At 42.9% G+C, this 20297-nt stretch overlaps 1 protein-coding gene across 9 annotated transcripts in view; it reads left to right on the top strand.

Annotated features, from left to right (window-relative positions):
- Positions 1–20297, top strand: part of col6a3 (collagen, type VI, alpha 3) — a 71381-nt gene that overhangs the window by 38472 nt on the left and 12612 nt on the right. For 7 of the 9 annotated variants that reach the window (XM_070446792.1, XM_070446772.1, XM_070446777.1 and 4 more), the window contains 22 exons: positions 3745–3798; positions 4190–4261; positions 4389–4415; positions 5351–5395; positions 5694–5747; positions 5875–5937; positions 6204–6269; positions 6491–6544; positions 9222–9257; positions 9915–9977; positions 10319–10381; positions 12828–12890; positions 13231–13293; positions 14252–14302; positions 14570–14605; positions 14960–15022; positions 15333–15395; positions 17906–17938; positions 18057–18093; positions 18333–18838; positions 19086–19194; positions 19521–20222. In XM_070446792.1, coding sequence (XP_070302893.1) covers positions 3745–3798; positions 4190–4261; positions 4389–4415; positions 5351–5395; positions 5694–5747; positions 5875–5937; positions 6204–6269; positions 6491–6544; positions 9222–9257; positions 9915–9977; positions 10319–10381; positions 12828–12890; positions 13231–13293; positions 14252–14302; positions 14570–14605; positions 14960–15022; positions 15333–15395; positions 17906–17938; positions 18057–18093; positions 18333–18838; positions 19086–19194; positions 19521–20222 — 2323 coding nt within the window. Of the gene's footprint in view, positions 1–24; positions 625–797; positions 1410–1637; positions 1973–2141; positions 2221–2331; positions 2478–3479; positions 3573–3744; positions 3799–4189; positions 4262–4388; positions 4416–5350; positions 5396–5693; positions 5748–5874; positions 5938–6203; positions 6270–6490; positions 6545–9221; positions 9258–9914; positions 9978–10318; positions 10382–12827; positions 12891–13230; positions 13294–14251; positions 14303–14569; positions 14606–14959; positions 15023–15332; positions 15396–17905; positions 17939–18056; positions 18094–18332; positions 18839–19085; positions 19195–19520; positions 20223–20297 lie in introns of all 9 variants that reach the window. The other 2 variants (XM_024000837.2, XM_024000880.2) reach the window with 1 other exon arrangement.

The raw sequence follows: 20297 nt of genomic DNA, 5'->3' as shown, positions 1-20297 counted from the left end.
TTTTCTTGTGTCTTTACTTCTCAGCTAACCTCAACATGGGGAGGAAAGATATCATCTTTCTCATCGATGGCTCGGACACCACAGGCTCCAATGGCATCGCCCACATCCGTGACTTCATCCTCAACATCGTTCAGCAACTAGATGTGCAACTTGACCAGGTCCGGGTCGCTGTCGTCCAATATTCCGACAAGGTCAAGACCGAGTTCTCTCTCAACTCCCACAACAAAAAACCAGCTGTGCTCTCAGCCATTAAAAGACTACGCCAGCAGGGTGGAAGATCATCCGATCTGGCCAACGCCATCGAGTATGTGATCAGGAATGAGCTGAAAGCCTCGGCGGGTGTCCGGCTTGCGGAGGCCTCCCAGCATCTAGTGGTCCTTACCGGCGGAAGGTCCCCAACTGACGTGTCCGTGTACGGCCCTCTGCTTAAAGGCTCCCGAGTTAACTGCATCGGCATCGGGGCTGGTGGAGCAGACTCAAGGCAGCTCAACCAGATTGCCACCAGCTCTGCCGATGTTCTCCAGGTACCCGCTTTCCCCGGCTTGCCAGTCATTAAGGAGAGGTTTATTACCAGGCTGAACGGAACAATCCCTGAAGAGGCACCTACAGATTTTGTCGACCCAAGTAAGTGAAACCACACAGCAATGCATTCTCACCTTATTCTTTATAAGAAATGTATTGATAAATACCAAATACAATCTAAATAAATACTGTAGATATGATTCAACATGGCACCTCTCTCTTTCCCTCTCTCTCGCTCTCTCACTCACTCTCTCTGTTCTCTCTCTCTGCATCAGGCCTCCCTAAAGCCAAGGTTGCTGATATTGTATTCTTGGTGGACGGCTCCATCAACCTGGGCAAGGACAACTTCAAGGAGGTGATGGGGTTCATCCAGAACCTCATCGACCTCTTCTTCACTGAGCGTGACAACCTGCAGATTGGCCTGGCGAGCTACACCACCGACGTCACCGACGTGTTCTACCTCAATACCTACAAGAACAAGGACGACATAATCGACGCCATCAGCCGCACCGAGTACAAGGGCGGCCGCAGGATCAACACGGGCACCGCCATCCACCACGTGCAGGAGAACCACTTCATCAAAGGTAAAGGCAGCAGGAAGGATGAGGGCATCCCCCAGATCCTGATGATCATCACCGGCGGAAGGTCGGCCGACGACAGCAAGACCGCAGCTCTGGCGTTGAAGGCCACCGGCGTGCGCATCTACGCTGTCGGCGTGGGTGACATTGAGGACGAGTTGAACAACCTGGCGAGTGAGGCCTCCACAGTGGCCAGGGCAAGCACGTTTGTGGAGCTCTCTGAGCTCAACGAGCAAATCCTTGAGACATTGGACGACGAGTTGAAGGGAGTCAAGCTATGCACTGGCGTGAGCCAGGAGCCCTCAAAGAGTGAGGACCATTTTACTTTTTCGTCCTTAGTGTTGGTATCAGGGGGACATAACATGGCATGTCTACTTCACTTCCTGATGCTTGTTTTACTTACATTCCTTTCATATAGAACATTGATAAAATAAATTACAAGAAAACATCTCTATTAAAAGTTGTGGTACAGAGAAGCTCCAAACCAACCTCAACAAACCAACCTCAACCTCCTCTCTCTCTCTCTCTCTCTTTCAGCCTGCAGTCTGGAGGTGTTGGTAGGCTTTGATGTGTCCTCACCAAACATCTTCCAGGCCCAGAGGATCCTGGAGTCCAAGATGGGTGCCATCCTCCAAAGGATCACCAAGATGGCGGGCATCAGTTGCTCGTCGGGCCAGATCCCATCGATCCAGGTGGGCATCCTGGCCATGGATGCCGCCTCAGAACCCGTCCACCTGGAGTTCACGAACAACGCCGACATGCTGTTCGAGGCCTTCCGAGCACTGCGCGCCCGCGGACCCTACTTCCTCAACGCCAAGACCATTGCCGCATATGGTTCCAGGTTCAAAAGCCGAGCAGCAGATGCGGTCAAGGTGTGTCCGTTTGTCTAACTTAATGTAATTATCTTCATAAACATGGAACTGTGTGAGAGCAGATTTGAAGTGTCTCATTTTAAGTTTGACTTGAGAGTAAAGCAAACAAATTTAAACAAATGCCATTCATGATTAATGAAATTAAATGATTGTCCACCCCCCCGCACAGGTTGTGATCCATCTGACTGATGGTCTGGATGGCCAGTATAATGAAATGAAGAGACAGGTTGAAGAACTTAAGATTTCAGGTGAGGAGAATTATTATGTCTGGATAATAAGCGGTTGAAACTGCATTAACTGAGAAGCATCCTGGACAAAGGGAATAGAATCTGAGTCTTATGTGTGTTGTGCCATGCTAGGTGTGAACAGCTTTATCCTGGTGGGTCTGGAGCGGGTACCCAGGTTTGAGGAGGCCGTGCTTCTGGAGTTTGGCCGTGGCTTCAGGTACACCAGACCCCTCAGAGTTAATGTCATGGACTTGGACTACGAGCTTCTGGAGGAACTGGTGAGTGGTGTCTAGGGTTGCAAAGCTACATGTCATTTACCAAAGTTACCAGAATCTTCTGTAATTAACAGGTCATCTATGGCAATCTATGATACATTTTGTAATTTATACTTGAATAACTTTTTAAAATGTATTCATATATAATATTCACTGTTTTATATCTGTGTCCAAATAATAAGTTAGTTTCTGGTGGATAGACCACATGGTTCATGAGAAAATAGCCTTATTAATGAAAAAAGCATCTAATCCAAAATCTAATCAAAAACTCTTCCAACTATTGTCTTTTTCACAACTGCCATCAGTTTTTCCCCAACAAAGACCTATTGACATGGTATTATAAATTAAAGTGATTAAAGAAAAATATAAAGGATATTTTTCATGCCGATTCCCTCATATTAAACACCATTGGTATTCATTAAGTTGATGGTTTATATTTAGGATAATGTTTTACAGCGTTGTCATTCTCTTCTTTTTTTTAAATCATTTTAATCATATTTTAGTTGATTTTTAAAATATATTTTACATGTGATAAGGCCACACAGAGGGCCAGAGATAATGACAGACACTTGTGATAAAATTAAGTAACCAAAAATGCCACTAGATGTAATTTGATAAAATTCTATATGCTTGAAAGTGACCAAAATTCTGGTAGTTTACTGGTCATATTTCAACCCTAGTGATTGCAACCCTAGTGGTGTTACAGTCACTCACTACTGAAATGTTACCAGTTCTTGTACTTGTACCTATACTGTACCATACAGCCCAACTGCCATGTAACCCAACATTGCCACACAAACGCTTTGAGGAAAGAACCTGGAGAAAGACTAAGGACTAAGCTATAGTATGACCACATTGAACATCTAAAGGAAGATCATTTAAGTCCCAGTCAAGTCACAGAGATGCACATTTTGATTGAGTGGATCATCAATCAATTATCTTGGCTGTACACAATTGTTTTTGTTCCGTCTTCAATTCCAACTTTGTAAACTTTCCAATTTACAGGACAACATTGCTGAGAGGGAGTGTTGCGCGGTGCCATGCAAATGCACCGGCACAAGGGGAGACAGAGGAGCAGTCGGACTTGGAGGACTGAAGGTTACTAATGTTCTTTATTATTACTTGAACTTAAGTATGCTAATGTACATGTAAGTGTGAAAAAATGGCTAGGAAAAGGTTTCTGTAGACGATGAAAGGCCTTGTGCTTTACTATTGTGATGAGTTAGTTATACAGTGTAGATTTATGCATAATATGCTTCTTATCTTGCAGGGTGGTCCAGGCGGAGCAGGTGGAGCAGGACATCCCGGAGATGAGGGTGGATCCGTAAGTCAGATTTATGTTCATACTGTATATGAAACCTTACTAACCCCACAAATACATGTCCAGCTTTCTTTCTGTCTTCTTTAGTAAGACTGTGCCCTCAGTCCGCACTATACACCTGCTTTGAAGTTATATAAATAAATAGAAAATAGTAATAATTCCAGATGCTCAAAGTGCAATCAAATCAAATTTTATTTGTTGCGTGCACAGGATACAGCAGGCGTAAAACAGTACAGTGAAATTCTTCCGCAACGATGCAGAGAATACTAGGTCACAAATGTGTAGGACCCTATGGTGATATACGGCAACCATCGTCAATCTCAATGTTATTCGATACAGTGTACGTACGCTATGTTTTGTTACATGAAATCTCTTACTTCTCGTCCTGTGACAGGGAGACAGAGGTCCTCTTGGTGTCAACGGAACTCAAGGTTTCCAGGGATGTCCTGGACAGAGGGGCATCAAGGTAAGTACCCACTTAGCACCACCGTATCGATCAACAGGTTAATTGATGTGAAATCATAATGGAATGTAGTACTTTTTTTGCATAAAACATTTAACAATGGATATCTCTTCTGCTCTCTCTTGATCAGGGTGGTCGTGGGTACTCTGGAGAAAAGGTGCGTTTTTGAAATTGAGAAATCATTACTTAGAGTGCCTTCAGAAAGTATTCACAACCCTTGACTTAAAAATAAATATAACAAATAAAACACAAATACATCTTGATTAGATAAGTATTCAATTACATGTTAGAATCATTTTTGGCAGTGATTACAGTTGTGAGTCTTTCTGGGTAAGTCTCTAAGAGTTTTGCCACCTGGATTGTACAATATTTGCACATTATTCTTTTTTTGTATTCTTCAAGCTCTGTCAAGTTGGTTGTTGATCATTGCTGTACAGACATTTTCATGTCTTGCCATAGATTTGCAAGCCGATTGAAGTCAAAATTGTAACTAGGCCACTCAGGAACATTCAATGTCATATTGGTAAGCACCTCCAGTGTATATTTGGCCTTGTGTGTTTGGTCATTGTCCTGCTGAAAGGTGAATTTGTCTCCCAGTGTCTGTTGGAAAGCAGACTGAACCAGGTTTTCCTCTACTGAGGGACCTTGCAGATAATAGTATATGTTGGGTAAAGAGATGAGGTCGTCAGTTATTGCACACAGAGTTAGTACATATTATGTGACCTGTTAAGCACATTTTTACTCCTGAACGTATTTAGGCTTGCCATAACACATGGGTTGAATACTTATTGACTCAAGACATTTCAACTTTTCATTTTTTATATATGTTTCAACATGTCTAAGAACATAATTCCACTTTGACATCATGGGGTATTGTGTGTAGGCCAGTGACACAAAATGTTAATGTAATCTATTTTAAATTCAGACTGTAAAACAACAAAATGTTGAAAAAGTCAAAGGGGTGTGAATACTTTCTGAAGGCACTGTATGTTCAAATGAGAATAGATACAGTATATTGATCACATAATACTGATGATTTGTTTGAATGTTAATGATGAGTGTCAACCCCCCACAACCCTTGTCTTCTATCAGGGTGAATTTGGAGAGATTGGCCTGGATGGCATCAATGGAGAAGAGGTAAGAAAAACATGACTTTAAGATATTTTAAACTATGGCATGGACTGTCATACCAAACTTCCAGGGAACAGTTACAGCTTTTAAAATCTTGGTCTCATGCCAGAAGGGCTTTTGAAATCCACTCTGTAATCCACCATCTTACATAGCAAAATGTACCGTAAATCCAACTTTGAGTGCTTTTGCTTGAAGTTGTTCCCACAAAACAGATCCACAGTAGTAGAGACTAATATGATGACTTATGATGAACTTTTAGACCACACTGTAATGTGTGGCTGACTGATTTATTGCCTTCCACTAGGGCAAGAGTGGAGTCGCTGGACCCCCAGGAGACAGAGGAAACCCTGGGAGAAGGGTGAGTCCTCGTATGGTCATTGCAACCTCACAAATATAATGTTTTGATACTTTCCCATGCATTCATTAATTTTCATGATTCTGATATGGTTATCACTCACAGATACTTCTCTGTTTTTTGTGTTCAGGGAACCAAAGGAACTAAAGGACATGCAGGAGACATCGGGGATACCGGAATCCGAGGAGATCCTGTGAGTATCCTCTGACTGCTGTATTCCAGATCAGAGCTTGTTTTCTTTACATAATGATTTTTTTCAGGACCAGGGATGGGTAAATTAATCCTGGTTCGATCATCATTTGGTATAACCTTATAATGATATCAGGACAAGTAATGATTGGGATTCTTATGGTAAATATAACAGAGAAACAAACCAAACTAGTCAACCAAGTATTTCTACCACATCATTAAGAGCCAAACTGATTCTGAATCTGATTCCATTTGCTTTGTGTTTCCTAGGGAACCACAGGGCAAGATAACAACGTGGCTGGACCTAAAGGAGACCCAGGCGACGTCGGCCCAGTGGTAATGTCTTCCTGACTCTCTTCCTCTCGCCAAGCTATAATGTGATCTGCTTTGGAGATTACAGTGTTTTGTATAGGAAATTAACTATCCAGTATCCAGGTATTCTTGATATTTTGAGTGCTTTTTTGCCATTGCACAGTGAGTATGTCCATCACTCATTTCCTGTTTAAATAGTCACTTTAATAGTTTCTCTCACTGATGTACTTTGTCTTGAATCCTAGGGAGAGCCAGGGGACGATGGTAAGATGGGAGGCCCCGGTGAACCAGGCAGGACGGTAGGAACCACTCTCTCTCTTCTTCTCTATTACTAAAAACTATTGTCTGATGTTTGACTTAATGTTTCGTTAAACACAATAGTTGGGTCGTTCCACCAATTTGGTGCCTTTTGAGTGTAACTTGGTAAAAAAAAATCACCTCATTTTAATGTTTTGTCATAAAGAACACATTTTAATCAAATTGAAGTTTTCCCATCTCAAGAGGTAAAATAAATAAATGGCTATAGTAAGTGCCTGTTAAGTGACAAATAAAGTAACAGGGTTGACTGTAACAGGGTTGACCGTAACAGGGTTGACAATTTATTCTTAAATCAGCCATGAATCCCCTTGTGACATTTGGGAATGGATGCTTGTTGTGTGCAGCAGGGAGTGGCAATCGCAAGCTTCACAAAATAATAACATTATTCAAACATTTCTAGCCTGTCAATATATGTGACCGACCGGCTCGATTCGGTATTCTGTAGCAAAATTTGAAATTGTGTTTTTTACGATGGATAAAAGTAGAGGCTCAGAGGCCTTGAATGTTTTGGTATACCTACTGGAGAGCTTTTCTTTGTCTACACCCATTCAGCATCATTCAGACCCTCTTAAGCCTTAGCCCCACCCATCTCTTTAAGGATTCCCATGTGAGGCCATCTGCTAAACAGAGGGAGTACGGTAGTGTACTAAACAACCTACAGATTTTAAGACTAAAGGCTGGTTTATACTACGTCTATTAACATGTTTGTTGACATTTGTCACAGTGACATCCAACATCAAACTTGTCATTGTCGTTATGAAAAAGTATAAACACAAAAACTACAGTGTGCATGACATCAGCAGCCTGGTAGTCCAAAATGACATAACTTGTGTACTTTAAAACCAATAAATCCATTTGTTGAAAAATGTATTTAGTATAGGTCAATCTAGCAAACCAGGCAACTAAAAGCAACTTTCTGAACAATATTTTGGTTAGTTTCTAGCTTGTTAGCTAGCTAGCTAATGTGAAGTTAGCTGGCTAGCCAGTTCAAATAATGACCATATCATATAGCTGACAACGTCTTAACTTCAGCGAATTTGTATTAATTATTACAGGAAAATAAACTCACAACAAGATCATTGTTTACAAGTTAATGGCGAGCTAATTACAGAAAATAGCTTACGGTTGTGAGTTTGATGAAATAAAAGCTGGGCATTCTACCGGAGAATTTTTTAACTTGGACACTGTCTCATTGGCCTAACGTTATATCTTAATTTGACTTTGGAGCAGGTCACATTGTTCTTCACATTACCGTCTCTGGTAAACACACACTATATAAAATAAAACCAAAGTGTATTTGTCACATGCGCAGGATACAGAATGTGTAAATGGTATAGTGAAATGGTTATAGTGGAGTCATTTGTTTAGACATGTAGCTAACATGTAGCTAGCTAAACAATGAACCATAATCCCAAATCCTAACATTACTACACTGCAAGAATCTGCAGGTAGCTAAACAAACTAGGTTCAATGTTAGCTAGCTAACTAACATTAAGCTATAACTAGCAATGCAAATGGCTCTGCGATACGAATAATATTACTACACAGATCATACACGTAACGTTAGCTAGCAAGCCAGTCAGATAACATTAGCTAACAGTACGCTTTAACTTGCAATAAAAATGACTTTCTGACAAAATTAGAAACGTATCATATCTGAAAATGTAGCTAGCTAGACTCTGTTACCTGTATACATGGATGAACGCTTCTCCATCTCTGTCATGGATGCCATGGTTGCCCTTACTTTAAAGCTGTAATCCGGAGACATGTGTTTTATACAACAGCCTTCTATGTGTTCTGTTTTTGACTCCCTCCGCATATTTTCAATCAAACGCTCGAATTTTCTCCATCTCCTTAGCTATCTTATTCTGCTTCCACCTGACATTCCACTGATTTCAAAACTCGGTTATCCAGAAAGTGGAGAGCCTTAGCAAAATTTGTGCAGTTCTTTGTGATATCTTTCAAAAAAGCTGCTTTAAAAAGGATTACCTACACATACTAAGCAGCTCATATTACAGACAAAAGCGTGCTACATTGCAGACCAATCCGAACTCATCTCTTGGCATATCCAGTCCAGCCATAGCCAAAAATAGTAAAACCGGCTCACTTCACCTGCCGTTCTGTATAATTTGATGTTCGGTGTTTCTTTCAAATAATAATAAAAAAGAAACAGTTTCACCATATTAAAACTAGAGTTCAGTTCACATAACAGTTAATACGAGTTACAGACGTAAATTAATCACTAATCACATTAAATAAATAATAATCTCCGGAAATGACTTTGTCAAAGCAATAAAATAACTAGGGCTTTACAATGATGGTGAAACTTGGAGAGATTTTGTGATTAAGTGGGTTAAAATCTTCCTAGAAGTGACACAGGGTTGACGGAGGGAAATGTCAAAATGCTGAATTAGGCACTTTAGCAAGCCTTTATCAATATAATAAATTGGATATATTGAATAATCCATGTGATATAAATGAAAGGGCACTTCATTTAATATAACAGGCTTTTAAAATTAAAATGTTCTACTTAAAATGTCAAAATGCACTCATTTTGTGGAACTACCCAGTTTACTTACCTATGCACCACCACATTAAGGTAACTCAGTATTAACAGTGGCTGTTTAATTTGTTTCTTTCCTGTTTGGATTATATTAGGGTTCTGATGGTAGAAGAGGCCCAGCCGGACAAGCTGTAAGTGAACCCTGAACCTGACCACTTAATGCGTTGCTTAAGAAAGCCTAATGTTTCATAACCAAGCTACATTACTGTATCTGCCATCAGGGAAACCAGCACTTTCACACCCCATCACCCATTGCTATCTGCATATCTACGGCACTTCACATGCACTCGTCAGACTTATGGCCACATTACATAAACCCACACTGCATGCGTACTGTACATACTAGCATGTGTGTGTAGCATATGCAGTAGCATATATGTAGCATATACCATAATAACATTACCCACACTTAGCAAACTTAACATCAACAAACATCCATTTCTTTCGATGATCAAAGTTAGCGTATCTAGCTAGCAGCTGTCCTTACTTACATTGGGCTGACTTTCCTTAGTGTTAGCTACTCAATTATCTACAGTAAACCCACTTCATCTAATGTCAACAAACTGATCATGTTTACTGAGGTCTACTCTCCGTGGGGTCATAAGAAAGCGGATGGTTCTGGTTTACAGGGATTCAGTATTTTCAACGGAATTTCAGTTTCCCCTGAAAAACGAAAGTGAGGACTCCGCTTAGGCGGCTTTTTATGCCTGCTAAAAAGATGGTTACCTGAGGTCTAATCATACACTGAACTTAATCGAGATGAGACATGGGTTTCTCTTATGTTATAGGGAAACCCTGGCAGTTCCGGAGGTAACGGTGTGCAGGGAGAGCCTGGTATCGGAGGATCCAGGGTAAGTGCATTAATCCACTCTGTGTGTTTCTAGACTTGTTGACAGAACATTGTGTAGCTTGAGCTGTGCGTGTATATCCTCCCATGCTAGATTTGATCAAATACTTTCATCACACTTTTATTGGTATCAGTCATTATGTGGGCTTTCATAGTAGCCATGTCTATACTGGAGCTAGGTGGCTGAACTAAGTCCAACAGGCAATTGTACTTCAGATTCAAATCACACTCACATTGTAACTAAAGACCTTTTTTTTAAAACCACCAAATCCATTCATCACTTTGATTCAACAGGAGACGAGTTTCTGATTTAGATGCGTGTTTATTATGCTTTGTCCTATTTAGGGCCAAGCTGGACCAATTGGTGCACCTGGAACCAGAGGTGAGGACGGGAACCCTGGACCAAGGGTAAGGGAACTACCAGAGCCATTTTAAATGTGGCACACCTCTGATATTGGCATAATGGCAGGTTCTGCAGTATGTTAAGACCTTAGTCTCTACTGTGTATCAAGACATAACGCTTCTAAAAGGATTGGTGCCGAAAACGTTGGTTCTCGTTAATGTAGATTGTATATCTATCTACCCATTCATCTTTGACCTAATTGTTTCAAAGTGGCCTCCCAAGTGGAGCAGCGGTCTAAGGCACTGCATCGCAGTGCTTGAGGCGTCACTACAGACCCAGGTTCGATCCCGGGCTGTGTCGCAGCCGGCCGCGACCGGGAGACCCATGAGGCGGCACACAATTGGACCAGCGGCGTCCGGGTTAGGGGAGGGTTTAGCCGGCTGGGATGTCCTTGTCCCATCGTGCTCTAGCGATTCATGTGTGTATGACACATTGGTGCGGGTTAAGCGAGCAGTGTGTCAAGAAGCAGTGCGGCTTGGCTAGGTCATGTTTTGGAGGACACATGGCTCTCGACCTTCTCCTCTCCCGAGTCCCTACGGGAGTTGCAGCGATGGAACAAGACTGAAACTACCAATTGGAAACAACGAAATTGGGGAGAAATTGGGGTTTCATTGTGCCACAGAGTGATGAATTACCATAGGGTTTTAGTCCTCTTTGATATAAGAAGTTTGTATGTTGACACATTTTAAGTTCGGACTTTGAGCTGTACTGCACATCACCATATGACTTGATGAAAAGGCATCTAATTGTGAATAGTAGTAAACACAAACAACTTGCGGTCGGAAAGAAGCAACACATGTTCTCTAGGAAACACAGACAAAATGAATACCTCCCAGCTGGCACTCATTTCACATGTGGGGTGCATTTGGAAAGTATGCAGACCCCTTGATTTTTTTCACATTTTGTTACGTTACGGCCTTGTTCTAAAAATTATTCAAACATTCTTTCCCTCATAAATCTACACACAATGCCCCATAATGACAAAGCAAAAACAGGCTATTATGAATTTTTGCGCATGTATAAAAAAAAAAAAATCTGATCCTTTACTCAGTACTTTGTTGAAGCACCTTTGGCAGCGATTACAGCCTCAAGTCTTCTTGGGTATGACGCTACAAGCTTGGCACACCTGTATTTGGGGAGTTTCTCTCATTCTTCTCTGCAGATCCTCTCAAGCTCTGTCAGGTTGGATGGGGAGCGTTACTGCACAGCTATTTTCAGGTCTCTCCAGAGATGTTAGATCGGGTTCAAATCCAGGCTTTGGCTGGGTCGCTAAAGGACATTCAGAGGATTTTCCCGAAGCCGCTCCTGCATTGTCTTGGCTGTGTGCTTAGGGTCAAGGTCCTGTTGACAACCTTCGTCCAAGTCTGAGCAGGTTTTCATCAAGGATCTTTCTATACTTTGCTCCGTTCATCTTTGCCTCAATCCTAACTAGTCTCCCAGTTCATGCCACTAAAAATCCTCCCCACAGCAGGATGCTGCCACCACCATGCTTCACTGTAGGGATGGTGCCAGATTTCCTCCAGACGTGACGCTAGGCATTCAGGCCAAAGAGTTCAATCTTGGATTAATCAGAACAGAGAATCTTGTTCCTCATGGTCTGAGAGTCTTTAGGTGCCTTTTGGCAAACTCCAAGTGGTCTGTTATGTGCCTTTTACTGAGGAGTGGCTTACATCTGGCCACTCTACCAAGAAGGCCCTATTGGTGGAGTGCTGCAGAGATGGTTGTCCTTCTGGAAGTTTCTCCCATCTCCACAAATTAACTCTAGAGCTCTGTCAGTGACAATCGGGTTCTTGGTCTTGATGGTTTCAAACTTCTTCCATTTAAGAATGATGGAAGGCCACTGCGTTCTTGGAGACCTTCAATGCTGCATACATTTTATGGTTCCCTTCCCCAGATATGTGCCTCAACACAATCTTGTCTCTGAGCTATATGGACAATTCCTTCAACCTCATAGCTTGGTTTTTGCTCTGGCATGCACTGTCAACTGTGAGACCTTATATAGACAGGTGTGTGCCTTTCCAAATCATGTCTATTCAATTGAATTTACCACAGGTGGACTCCAGTCAAGTTGTATATACATCTCAAGGATGGTCAATGGAAACAGGATGCACCTGAGCTCAATTTCGAGTCTCATAGCGGGTCTGAATACTTATATAAATGTGATATTTCAGTTTTTTAAATATTTAATACATTTGCTAAAATGTCTAAAAACCTCTTTTCACTTTGTCATTATGGGGTTTTGTGTGTAGATTGATGAGAAGTTTTTTCCAATCAACTTTAGAATAACGCTGTAACAAAACAAATTGTGGAAAAAGTCAAAGGGTCTGAATATTTTTCGAAGGCACTGTACGACAACAGGCATTGCTTCAGCATCGATGTAACTTCTTAGATGACAGTGTCATGGGGTCAATGGTGATAAGATTTCTCAGATTTTTAAATGTTTCATTCCAGGGCCCAGGAGGAGCCCAGGGACCCCCCGGAAACAATGGCAGGAGAGGACCTCTCGGTCGCAAGGTACTGAACTTAACTGATCATCATTGGCATCGCTCTAGTCTAGCTAATGCTTCAGTCATCCCGGGCCTTGTTTAGTTTACATTATAATCACATTGGCCTAAGCCTCCCACTCTCCTGTTACTGGACACACGTACACAGCCTATTAGAGTCAACATAGAATGCTCCCTAACAAAACATCCAGGACCGTGTGTAAATCTAGATGAAATCTCTGCACGACTCAGAAGGAATGTGCTCTCTCTCTCTTTCTCTCTCTTCCATCTCTCCTCTCTCTTTCTTTTTATATCTCTCCCTGTGTACTATCTCTCTCTCTCTGGCTGTATCTCTGTATCTTTCTTTATAGGGTGAGCCAGGAGAGCCCGGACCCAATGGCATCGTGGGACCTCTGGGACCTCGTGGTGAGCCTGTAAGTCATTACGTCACATCCTGTCAGCTCAACACAACTGGAACCTAGGGAAGGTTAACCAACTGACTATTAATCAGATTGTAGATTACATGAGATCAACATACATTGAGATGGATACAATAAAAATACACAAGTGTAATAAATCATATTGATGTTATTGCAGTTGGAATTATCTTCTTACCCTTCTTATCCTATGAAATTGATACATTTATGAGATGTATTGTTTCATTTGTAGCCCTGTGGAATGGTGTTCATATGAATTTAGGCTTAGAGCAGTGTGACACTTTGATTTCCTCCAAATTCTCTACCTTTCTCCTGAAGTGTGCACTTGCACACTCCCAACCATAGATTTAAGCATTGGATTGGTGTAAGCAATGCACATTGGCAGGAGGGAGTTTCCACCAATGTTAAAGGGATAGTACACACTTCAGGAGACGGGTAGAGAATCTGGACTCAACCTTAGACGAGCTCCAGGCTCCTAGGCCTTCTGATGGTAATCTGGATTTCACAGTCACGGCCAGTTCAAGGAGCAGCAGGATTTATGTCTCTGAGCTCCTCTCACTCCTCAGAATCTGGAGTGTGTGTCTTTAATCTCTCAACTGAAGGTCTCCCTAATACCAAACATTCTATCTCGTTTCATTGGCTTCTTACGTGATCTGTCCCCATTCTGTGAGTTCTGTCCCCATTCTTTTCTTGTGCATGCCTGGAGTGCCATATGGGCAGGGTAGGCACTTTCGGGACCATTTCATTACTTATGTTGCCCCAGGCAGGCTCAATCAAGCACAGTGAAAGTATTTGATGATTTTGAATACTATTTGAACCCAGGTCAGCTGTACTTACAGTGACATTGTTCAGTGTTAGTTCAACGCACATGGTACTTTTAACTATAAGATTGGGTCAGTAGACAATACTGTGCCATCTTTCAAATTGCAGTAAGCACAGTATCCTCTTCTTACAGGGCGAAGATGGTCGAGATGGATTTGGAATCGCAGGGCCCAAAGGAAGAAAGGTAAATAATCCTACATTTGACACAATACAATTTGCAACTGTTTGTACTGTTTGTCCCTCATATCCATCTGTTCAGTCCAAGCTGTCCAATCTGCACCTAAAGAATTAATGTAATCGTGTTGTATGTAATGTTGTCTGGAGCAGCCTACTACTTTTAAATATCCAACAAAATCAATCAATCAATCACTGTTCTATGTTATAATGAGCTTGCATGATATCTTAAATGGCCATATATGCTCAAATTAACAGACAAGGGTCTTCCTTACAGGGTGATGAGGGCTTCCCAGGATTCCCAGGACCAAAGGTAATGTCAAGAACATAATCACTGTCACATTTTATTCAGTTCAACTCAAGAATTGTTCAAATTAAGAATAGAGCTCCTTTTCACTCAAACAATCTCAGGTTGTAATATGACCTGTAATATGGGCTCTCTTGAATTAGTCACTTTTGACACAAGGGCTGTGTTCACTAGGGCACACCGTAGCAAACTGTTTTGCACTGGAAAATGACAACGATCATTTCTTATTAGACAAGTTCACATGGTACCTTCCCGTTTCGAGCCATTTTCTTCAGTTTCTTGCCAAATTAACATGACCACGGTGTCTGTCTTATTGTTCCCTGTGACGGTTCCCACACTGATGTTTCTGTCACCATATAGGGAGCGGCAGGTGATGGCGGAACCAATGGCGGACCAGGACCCATAGGAAACCGTGGCCAGAGGGTGAATATTTTTGCTGGGGTGGGAGACTGGGATTATGAGTGCTGTGTGCGCTGGGAGTTTCTTAAAACTGCTATTATAACTAAAACAACCACTGATATGTGTTTGTTTGACCTACCTTAGTTGACTGCACAGACTGTAAATTGCTCTGGATGAGAACGTTTGTTAAATGACCAAGATGTGAATGTAAAAATATCCGGGGAGAGTGTACCATATGTGTACGGTGTGGGTAAATTATGTGTATGTTTGGAATGTAATCGTACACAATGATGTTGTAAATCTAACTTTTTATGCTGTTGTATTGCTCTTATAGGGTGTTTCAGGAGAAATTGGTACTCCAGGTCAGAAGGGAGAGGTTGGATACACCGGGCCTTATGTAAGCACTGACTTAACTGTACATCATGGATCCCTTTCGCGTACCCAGATTAATCCTGGTCCTGGACTGAAAAGCACGTTCAATCGACATTCTCCATTTAGAATGCCTTTTAGTCCAATACTAGGCTTAATCTGGGTCCAGGAAACTAGCACCATGTGTTCACAACCCAGAGAGACCTATAAACTTATTCTCTCCTTTGCTCTGTACAATAGTCCATAACTGCATAAAGATGAATTCATCGTCATGACTAATAGTCTAAGACTAGTTAGTAGTCTAATAAAATAATGTAAAAAATAATTTTGAAAAATAATTGTACAAATTTTAAATTACATAAGTATTACGACCCTTTACTAAGTACTTTGTTGAATCCCCGTTGGCAGTGATTACAGCCTTGAGTCTTCTTTGGGTATGATGCTACAAGCTTGGCAAACCTGTGTTTGGGGAGTTTCTCCCCTTCTACTCTGCAGATCCTTTCAAGCTCTGTCAGGTTGGATGGGGAGCGTCGCTGCGCAGCTATTTTCAGGTCTCTCCAGAGATGTTCGATTGGGTTCAAGTCTGGGCTCTGGCTGAGCCACTCAAGGACATTCAGAGACTTGTCAAAATCGAATCAAATCAAATTGTATTTGTCACATGCGCAGAATACAACAGATGTAGACCTTAAAGTGATATGCTTACTTACAAGCCCTTAACCAACAATGCAGTTTTAAGATAAGTGTTAAGAAAGTATTTACTAAATAAACTGAAGTAATGTGCGATGACACAGGTCAGTCGAGGTAATTGAGGTAATATGTACATGTAGGTAGAGGTAAAGTGACTATGCATATATAATAAACAGAGAGTAACAACAGCATAAAAATGGGTTGGGGGGTCATTGCAAATAGTCTGGGTAGCCATTTGGTTAGCTGTTCAGGAGTCTTATGGCTTGGGGGTAGAAGCTGTTAAGAAGCCTCTTGGACCTAGACTTGGCGCTCCGGTAACGCTTGCCGTGCGGTAGCATAGAGAACAGTCTATGACTAGGGTGGCTGGAGTATTTGGCATTTTTATGGCCTTCCTCTGACACCGTCTGGTATAGAGTTCCTGGATGGCAGGAAGCTTTGCCTCAGTTGCCATACCAGACGGGGATGCAACCATTCAGGATGCTCTTGATGGTGCAGCTGTAGAACTTTTTGAGGATATAGGGACCCATTCCAAATCGTTTCAGTCTCCTGAGGGGAAATAGGCATTGTCGTGCCCTCTTCATGACTGTCTTGGTGTGTTTGAACCATGACAGTTTGTTGGTGATGTGGACACCAAGGAACTTGAAGCTCTCAACCTGCTCCACTACAGCCCTGTCAATGAGAATGGGGGGAGTGCTCGGCCCACCTTTTCTTGTAGTCCACGATCATCTCCTTTGTCTTGATCACGTTGAGGGAGAGGTTGTCCCTATAGCCTGTCTTATCGTTGTCGGTGATCAAACCTACCACTGTTGTGTCGTCGGCAAACTTGATGATGGCGTTGGAGGTTGTGCTTGGCCATGCAGTCATGGGTGAACAGGAAGTACAGGAGGGGACTGAGCACGCACCCCTGGGGGGCCCCCGTGTTGAGGATCAGCGTGAGATGTGTTGTTATCTACCCTTAGCACCTGGGGGCGGCCCGTCAGGAAGTTCAGGATTCATTTGCAGAGGGAGGTCTTTAGTCCCAGGGTCCTTAGTTTAGTAATGAGCTTTGAGGGCACTATGGTGTTGAACGCTGAGCTGTAGTCAATGAATAGCATTCTCACGTAGGTGTTCCTTTTGTCCAGGAGAGAAAGGGCAGTGTTGAGTGCAATAGAGAATGCGTCATCTATGGATCTGTTGGGTCGGTATGCAAATTGGAGTGGGTCTATGGTTTCAGGGATAATGGTGTTGATGTGAGCCATGACCAGCCTTTCAAAGCACTTCATGACTACAGACGTGAGTGATACGGGTCGATCCAATCAATTGAATTTACCACAGGTGGACTCCAAAAAAGTTGTAGAAACATCTCAAGGATGATCAATGGAAACAGGATGCACCTGAGCTCAATTTGAATTCTCATAGCATAGGGTCTGAATACTTATGTAAATAAAGTATTTCTGTTTTTAATACATTTGCAAGAATTTCTGAAAACCTGTTTTTGCTTTGTCATTATAGGTCATTGTGTGTAGATTGATGAGGATTTCTTTCCATTTAATCCATTTTAGAATAAGGCTGTAATGTAACAAATGTGGAAAAGGGGATGCGGTCTGAATACTTTCTGATTGCACTGTACAGCATGTCACATTATAAATAACCATAAGTATACTTCTGTAACATTTACAGTCTTTGGAGGTTTTCCAAGTAGAATATGTATTGTTTATAACGTCAATACAATCCGTTCATTATTTATGTAATTGACACAAATAATGGTGTTGTTATCTAGAGCGGTGCCAGGCCTGAGAGTGTAGCCTATTGCTTTGTCTCCTTCCAGCTGTGTCCGTCTGTTGTTCAACTCTGATGTTTGTCTTCCCACAGGGCGAGAAAGGACCAAGAGGACCTGGCGTTGTGGTGGGAGTCCATTTATCAGACAGAAAACATTTTGTATAGGAAATTTGACCAAAGTTTACATGTGTGGAATATAAATAATGTCTTAACATCAGTTTTAAATTGTTCCTTTTCTCCTCAGCAATGTGACTTGGTAAAGAAAATCAGAGACAACTGTCGTAAGTATAAAATGCTTACACTGATTAGCATGTAATATACCTTATTTAACTGATTCATTGGTGCCTAAAAGGGCGGCCAGGACCCCCCACTTTAATGTCACCCTCCAATCGTATGTCGTGTAAAACCACCTTAGATGCACACTGCATAACCCACCTCCCCCTCCTGCTCTGGCACTCATACACTTGACATAGGAGTATTAATGCGCCAAAACCTGTTTTCTTTTTCATTTTATTCTTAGCTTGCTGCTATGGTCAGCAGGAGTGCCCACTCTACCCTACCGAGCTGGCCTTCGCCCTGGACACCTCCGATAGCGTGGGTAGGCCTGCCTTCAACAACATGCGTGACGCCGTGCTCCGCCTGGTTAGCAACATCACCATCTCCGAGAGCAACTGCCCGCGCGGCGCCCGAGTGGCCCTCACCCTCTACAACAATGAAGTGACCACCGAAATCCGCTTTGCAGACGGGCTGAAGCGGCGCGCACTGGTGCAGCATGTGGAGGGCCTCCAGGCATTACAGACGCGCAAACAGCGTAGCCTGGAGACAGCCATGAACTTCTTGGCGCAGAACACCTTCAAGAGGGTGCGCAGCGGCTTCCTCATGAGGAAGGTGGCCATCTTCTTTGTTAATGGGCCAGTGAAGGATCAGCGGGCGGTAAGCGCAGCCGCCCTACGCCTCTATGACTCCGGCATTGCCTCAGTGTTCCTGACCAACAAAGAGGATGGCCAGCTCACCAGAGCTCTGAAGGTAATGTAAAGCAGATTAAAGAGCAGACAAGAGGCAGAAAAATAGGCTCTGTCACCATAACACAAAGCAAGTTTATACCAGCATACTGTAGAATGAGGCTATGTATTCTGAATGCAATGTGGTAGTATAGATATTGAAATGGTACCTGAAAGTAGTATACAACACTTAAAAATGAATTTACAGAGATGTCTTGTCAGCTGACCTGAACATGTTTTTGACATGTTGTTATCTCCTCTCTTTGTGTCAGATGAACAGCACTGGGTCCGCACTGGGTCAGGTGATTGTGCTGCCCAATCCCGGAAGTGCACAGTACAACTCAGCTATCCAAAAGGTCATGAACTGCCACATCTGCCTGGGTAAGAGCTTTTCTCATATCCTTAGAGGCTAACTTCACACACATTCTGCAATGAACTGTTATTTGAATTTCTATGCAACAACCAAGACATTGTGCATTCTTGTGTTCTACATTTGTTATGGAACACTATTTATTTTTAATGGTGTTACTGATTTTCCCACACTTTCCTTCTGATCATAGTAATTCTATTGTAAGCTAATTGGATGCACATTGCCTACCATTGGCAGTTGCAGAGAAATTGCTTTCTAAACAAATCCAGTGGGACATAATGAAAACCATAACAAGCCAAAATGCCTGAGCCCATTGATGTGTTCCTTTGTTCTCCAGACTCCTGCGCCCCGGACCAAATGTGTGACTATGCCCCCCCTCAGCAGTCACGAGACAGGAGGGCCTCCACCACCGATGTGGACATTGACATGGCCTTTGTCATGGACAGCTCCGAGACCACCGACCCCACCGTCTTCACTGAGATGAAACGCTACGTTGCACACATCGTAGAGCAGCTGGAAGTCTCGTCGGACCCCGTGGCATCCATCCACCACGCCCGCGTGGCCGTAATCCAGCATGCGCCCTACGAGTTCATGCGCAACAGCAGCGGCTCACCCATCCTTGTGGATGTGGGCCTGACTGACCACCGCTCGGCCCAGGACATCCGCAACTTCCTGCTTGAGAAGACGCCCCAACTGGAGGGTGGGCGGGCGCTGGCAGTGGCCATCGAGCACACGGTGGAGCAGGTGTTTGAGAAAGCACCCCACCAGCGAGACCTCAAGGTTCTGATGTTGTTTGTGACAGGCCCCGTGGAGCAGGATGAGGAGCGGCTGGTTGCTGTGGCCACCGAGGCCAAGTGTAAGGGCTATTTCTTGGTCATCCTGGGTGTGGGCGAGAAGCTGGGTGCTGGGGACACCCGCGTGCTGACGCGCATGGCCAGTGAGCCGTCCGACGTCTTCTTCAAGAGGCTGACCAGCACCACGCACTTCTACGACAAGAACATTCAGAACTTTGGCCAACTGCTGCCCAAGTATCTCAGCAGTGAGTGCATTATTTTACAATGTTGCTGTCTAATGAGTATCTGTTTTGATTTATGTTCATCTTGTATTCACTGAA

This window comes from Salvelinus sp. IW2-2015, linkage group LG2 (genome assembly GCF_002910315.2).
Source record: "Salvelinus sp. IW2-2015 linkage group LG2, ASM291031v2, whole genome shotgun sequence".
Taxonomy (NCBI): Eukaryota; Metazoa; Chordata; class Actinopteri; order Salmoniformes; family Salmonidae; genus Salvelinus; species Salvelinus sp. IW2-2015.
Note: the sequence above shows the minus strand (reverse complement) of the source record. Positions and strands in the feature narration are given on the sequence as shown.